Raw genomic sequence first — 6,400 nt, forward strand, 5'->3', positions numbered from 1 at the left:
AATGAAGCCAGTTGAGATTTCTAAACGGGGGGGGGGGGGGGGGGGGGGGGCGGGGTCATCAATAAAAGATAAGGGGCGCTTATCAGACTTCAAAGCACTTACCGCACCAGTCAGCACTAAGGTTGTGCAACGCTCCGGGGAGGCTGCCTCCGTGGGGTGCAGGTGGGGTGACCTGAATCCCACGAAGACCCAACCCGTCGTGAGCAAGGGACGTGGAGGGGGGACTTCCACTGGGGTAAGGCGCCCAGATTAATGGCAGAACACAACTAGAATTTAAGAAAGCCTGGACCCTGCTTTGGGACAGACCCAGCCCGGGGAGGCCTCGCTGCCCTAGCTCACTCACTGGCTTCCATCCAGGGTCAAGGAAGCAGAAACGCCTCCAAGGCCATGGCTGGGCGGACCCCTCACTGGAGCTCTGGGCCGCAGATTCTCCTTGTGGCTTCAGCCTTTCAAGTCCTGCCTTTTGGGCGGCAGCCTCTTCCTCCCTCACCTGCTGCGTGATCCTGGCTAGAAAGACCAGGCAGAGGTCATTGGTTGATGGCAAATATTAAGTAGCCGTGTGAGCAGACCAACCTCCGCATCGTCAGCCTTTTCTCGGGAGACTGACCTTCGCTTCACTGCCCTCCAGTCTCCCTGCTGTCCTGACGTTCCTCGATGTGTGCCCACTGGTCACAGCCCGGCCACTCTATGGACTGCCAGCAGCCCGGCCACAGTGCCTTGGCCAGGCCAGCCTGGAGACCCCCCTGGAGACCTACCCCACCTCGTTGCCCCACAGTCCCCACATCCTTCTGCTGATCCAGTGCCCAGGGAACATTGTGTGAGACAAGGGACGTGGCAAGATGATTTTGTTTTTTAATTCTTTTTTTAATGTTTATTTTTGAGAGTGAGAGACAGAGCATGAGCGGGGGTGGGGCAGAGAGAGAGAGAGACACAGAATCCGAAGCAGGCTCCAGGCTCCGAGCTGTCAGCACAGAGCCCGATGCGGGGCTCGAACTCACGGACCGCGAGATCACGACCTGAGCCGAAGTCGGACGCTCAACCGACTGAGCCACCCAGGCGCCCCAAGATGAGTTTTTAAATAACAACATCAGCGAACTAAAATTCATGTGCTGTGAATTTATCCCTTAAAAGTGCACACATCAGTGGTTTTTGTGTATTCACAACCAACACCTCTAATTTGAGAGCATTTTTTTTTTAAGTCTATTTATTTATTTTGAGAGAGACAGAGACAGCGCAAGCAGGGGAGGGGCAGAGAGAGAAAGCAGGGAGGGAGAATCCCGAGCAGGCTCTGCACTGTCAGCACAGAGCCCAACATGGGGCTTGAACCCACGAAGCCGTGAGATCATGACCTGAGCGGAAGCCAAGAGTCGGACACTTAAGCGACGGAGCGACCCAGGTGCCCTGAGAACATTTTCATCTCCAAGAGGAACCCCCTACCCACTAGCTGTCACCCCCAGCGCGCCTCCTCCTAGCCCCGGGCAACCATTAATCTAGTTTCGGTCTCTATTTGCCTATGGTGGTGGGCACTTCAGGTAAGGACCCACACAGGAGGGGGCCCTTGCCGACTGGCTCCTTTCACTCAGCACAACGTTTGCCAAGTTCACAGGTGCTTTAACATGTATCAAGACCTCCTTCTTCTTGTTTGCCAAATATGTTCCAGGCATACACACACCCCACTCTGCCAGCCCATTCTGCAGGGGAGGGACACAGGGGCTGTGTCTGTCTTTTCATTATTGCGGATGATGCCGCTAAGGGCATTTCCTGCACCCGTGTTTGTGTGGACCTGTGTTTTTATTTTCCTTGGTCATGGCAAGGGGGGTTTTAAAGGTAAAAGTGCCCCATGTTTAGAATCAGAATCTGTCTCCTGGGGTAGCTGGTCTGGGGCTGGTCACTGAACCTCCGTGTGCCTTTAGTTGCTCTAGTGGCAAATCTGGGTAACAATGCTTCCTCTCTGGATGCCCCCAGGGATTGCTGTGGGACAGGATAACAGATGTGAAGGCGGTCTCGAAAGCTTAACACGAGCCTTGTAAAGAGAAGGTGGCATTTTATCCGTGAGACTGCGTAGAATTTTAAGTACAGGACTGGTTTCAGGGTTGAGCGTATGACCAAGAAATATTACAGATCTTGAGGTCAGGAGGATTGTGGGTGGAGAACACGATACGCCAGTTGATAACAAGCAGATTGTTATTTCTAGATTTTGGCAGTTTTTCTGTAACTGGGTGGGTGGGGGAGGGGAAGACTTGACCATTCAGACCTACCGCGTACTTCCACGGAAAATCTAAAGCTTGTAAAATTGGCCGTTCTCCCCCAAATATTTTATTCAGGGTAAGTCTTCAAGTTCTTCTAGCTGTTTGTCCTCTTTCCAGGATATTCCCTCAGCTTTCTTGCTTAAGGGAGGCTCAGCTGTCCTCCCTCCCCTGCAGGCTTCACAAAGAGAGGCTCCCTTTCCCCCAGGCTCCTCTAACCACGGTGGGGACACAGGGTCAAGGTCGCTGCTCCTCACTGCCACGTCCGGACCATTCACCCCGTTCCTCCCACCACCCCACTCCCTAGCTTTGAACCTCATTTCATCAGGTGGTATTACCACTGCCCCTCAGTGCCTCCATTGTCCGTCCACCACCTACACCATTTTTCCAGGCCCCCACAAGACGTCTGCCCCGAGAACAGCATTTGCTAACAGACTCTACCCTCTTTACTTCCCTGGGCTAGGGAGGCCAGGACCTTAAGCCACCTGCTGGGGCTCATGCCCCCCCACTAACATCACCCCACTTCTCCCTTCTCCAGGCCCCACAGCCTTTCACCAGCTTATAGCAAAACATTTTTTTTAAATGTTTATTTGTTTTTGAGAGAGAGAGAGAGAGAGAGAGAGAGAGAGAGAGAGAGAGACAGGGAATGAGCAGGGGAAGGGCAGAGAGAGAGAGGGAGACACAGAACCTGATGCAGGCTCCAGGCTCCCAGCTATCAGCACAGAGCCCGACGCAGGGCTCGAACACACGGACTGCGAGATCATGCCCTGAGCCGAAGTCAGACGCTCAGCCACCCAGCCGCCCCTTAAAGCAAAACTCCTTCAAAAAGTTGGCGGTGCTCACTGTCTACAATGTCTCCCCCTCCCACTCCCGGCCACCTCCCTGCGGCATCCCCACTGAGGGTCAAGGGTACCACCTGACCCCCCGCTGCTGAATGGATGGTCCTTTTGGGTTCTCCTCTGACTCTCCTCAGCAGTGTCTGAGTCTGTCCCTCCCCGCTCTGGGAGAAACATCACTTCATGTTCACCTGGCTTCCGGGGCCCCGCAAGTTTGCTTCTTCCTCACTGATCACACCTTCGATCCCTTTGCTGGTATCTGGTCCCCAGTCTCTTGCCACCGAAGATTCAAAGCTCAAGGCTTCGTCCTCAGACCCCCCTCTCTCTCTCTGTCTACCCTCATTCCGTGTTAATAAAGCCCATGCACATACCAACACCTGGCGAGCTTCTATTTCACACGCAGACCTCTCTCCTGAACTCGAGGCTTGACCCTCCAATGGCCTACTTGACCTCTGTGTGATGTCCAACTGGCTCTTCAAACTCAACACCTGCATGACAGAGCCCCTGGCCTTCCCCACCCGCAACATCTCAGCAGGCCCTTGGCCTCTCTGCTCTGATTTTCTCACTTAAAAACAGGGTTAGAAATAGCAAGCATTGGGGCGCCTGGGTGGCTCAGTCGGTTGGGCGTCCGACTTCGGCTCAGGTCATGATCTCACGGTCCGTGAGTTCGAGCCCCACGTCGGGCTCTGTGCTGACAGCTCAGAGCCTGGAGCCTGCTTTGGATTCTGCGTCTCCCTCTCTCTCTGACCCTCCCCCGTTCATGCTCTGTCTCTCTCTGTCTCAAAAATAAATAAACATTAAAAAAAAATGTCGTGGACGCGCTGTGTATGAACTACTTGTCTATTTGTGCCTGTTTCCTCAGCTGTAAAACGGGAAAAAAACAAAAAACTAACAACAGTAACATGTCCTACATGGTAGGGGTGTGGTGAACAATGTGGTACCACAAAGCTTCCGTAACTCCTTTCTTGACTTAATATGGGCCCCGCGTGTTTTCACAAAGCAATCCATTTACTACTGAGCTAGGTCAAGGAAAAAGCAGGCCAAGTACCGAACCTACTGAAGGTACCGCTTCCTCGAAAACACAGCGGCGAGGGCTTAGCAGACACGAGCAACGGGCTCGCGGGAGCGCATCTTCATGGGCGGAGAGGGTGGTGGGCCGGGGAGGAGGGACACCTAAGTGGATGGCCTTCCGTGTCCCCAAGAAGCGGACACTCTATACTGGGCCTATGTTTGCTGCAATATAAGAAGGAGGGTGGGAGAGAGAAGAAAAGAAAAAAAGAAGAGAAGCAGAGCAAACTATCCTTCCGTCTGAAGAAGCCCACCCCATGCCTCTAAGCCGGCAGCCCATAACTTACGCGTTCGACATGGCTGGCTACTTTCCCTCTTTCCCTCGCCCGCCTGGAAGCTCTTCCTTGTCCCTCCGAGGGGCGGCCGGCTGCAGGGGTCGGGACACCGCCAGGGGCGTCCACGGAGAGGTCCTTCCGGAGGAGGGGGGCAGGGATCGGAGAGATCCTCTCACTTTGGGCAGGAAAAGGCGACAACCTGCAGATACGCGCAGGCACCGAGGGGGATTCGAACGTTCCCGTCGCCACCCCGAGGCTCCGGGACCTTACCGTAGCCACTCGACGCGACGCGAGGCGGAACCTAGCAACCGAGACGCTGCGCATGCGCAGTGCCGGCTCACTCCGGCCCGGCGCACGCCCCGCCCCCTGAGCGCCAGGCGCCTGCGCTGCTGCCTGGTTTCCGTGGCAACCGCGCAGGGGCGCCGAGGGACGCCGGTCCCGCGGAGGGGAGGTGCCGCCCGGTAGGGAGGCGGAGCTCCCGGAGGGCAGCGCTGGGGACCTGCCTCCGGGGGCCACCCCGGGTGCCTCCCACCGGCTGGTCGTCCTCCGCGTCGTCTTCCCGCTTTCCTGTTTGCCCCGCTTTCATCCACCTTCAGATATGTGGCCTTGGACCAGGTCCTTGGTTGTAGCCTCAGTCTCCCATCTGTAAAATGGGATAACAGCCGTTCATTTGTTCCAACCTTTACTGGGCTTCTCTGGGCCAAGCGCAGACTTAGGTTCTGGGGACACAGGACAAGCAGTCCCGTCCTTCTGGGACGAGATGAAAACGAGGCGAGGAGCTAGTGTGTTGTAAATGGAAAATGCTGTGTGGATGTTAGTTAGCAGCAAGTCGCCATGAGGGTCTGCGTTCATTGCCCTTCTTCCTTCTTCTTTCGGAACTATTGAGATTTATTTGCAAATTCTAGAACCCGCAGTCCCTGCAGGAATATATTCAGGACCAACGCGGCGCCGAGAGCCTGGAGAAGATATCCACCTAAAAATAACAGCCTGAGTCTGGATCACAGAACCTGGCTCCCACCATCGCTAATGAAGTGAACAAAAGAGTCGCATAAATCAGCAAAAGAAAGAAATAACTAAAAACTTAAGTACAGCTTTGTGCTACAAATGTCAAAAACGGTACTCCGTGAACTAGAAGCCCGCTGCCGATCACGGCATCTGAATCTCATTCCCATTCCGCACAAATCCCTACCAGGGAAGGAAACCAAGTAGACAAAATACCGCGAATTTTTGGTGAATCCACAGAGCGGGAGGGTGAGCACAGAAGCAAACCACCAGGGAAGCGCAGGGGAGACAAAACTATCGTGAGTAGAAAGCAGCCCCTGCTGCCCCAGGACCCGACCAGAGCTGGGAAAAAGCACTTAGGGCTTGCCACTTTCTAGGCCTTTGCACCGAGTTGAGGCAGAGATTCAAAGTCCAAGGACATTTTTGTCACAGGGCAGGGTAGGCTTCTAACAAGGGTGAGGGCAGGAGTTTTACCAGAATCTCACTCTCGCACACAGCCGGGGGGGTCAGCCCTAGTCCTCACTGTATATACATACAGGTCATGGAAACATGGGTGAAAATGCAATCTTCCAGCTCTCAAACTCGTTCAGGTACAGTGAGAAAGCAGCCGAGGAAAATCTGTTCACATATTTGAGCAAATAGAAGGTTTTACAAAGAGCAATCCATTTTAATATGAACAAGACAGAAGCAGTAAGTCCACTACCCAAGCTGAAGGCTTTGGGGAAGCAATGAAAAAAGAATTACAGTGTGGGCGAGACAGATGAAGAACCTAGCCCGGAAGAAAATGTAAGCAAAGACAAGAAAATTCGTTACGTGTGTCCCAGGTTCTAGAACAAATTAATATGAACGTTAACTGAAGAGAATAAGGGCTGAAAGAAATGATGAAATGGCACAATGAGAAGAGAAGGATTATACAGCTAAGGCAACGACATGAAAATCAGAAACACCCACCAGAGAAACCAAATTAGAAAGA

The 6,400-nt window shown here is 53.6% G+C and overlaps 1 protein-coding gene across 1 annotated transcript in view; it reads right to left on the reverse strand.

The window, feature by feature from the left end:
• Positions 1-5,876, reverse strand: part of IQCA1 (IQ motif containing with AAA domain 1) — a 159,131-nt gene extending 153,255 nt beyond the window's left edge. The window contains exon 1 of the mRNA XM_045481838.1: positions 4,438-5,876. Within this exon, the coding sequence (XP_045337794.1) occupies positions 4,438-4,448 (11 nt within the window). The 5' untranslated portion in view covers positions 4,449-5,876. The remainder of the gene's footprint in view (positions 1-4,437) is intronic.
• Positions 5,877-6,400: the final 524 nt, after the last annotated feature.

Source organism: Leopardus geoffroyi, chromosome C1, assembly GCF_018350155.1.
Source record: "Leopardus geoffroyi isolate Oge1 chromosome C1, O.geoffroyi_Oge1_pat1.0, whole genome shotgun sequence".
Taxonomy (NCBI): Eukaryota; Metazoa; Chordata; class Mammalia; order Carnivora; family Felidae; genus Leopardus; species Leopardus geoffroyi.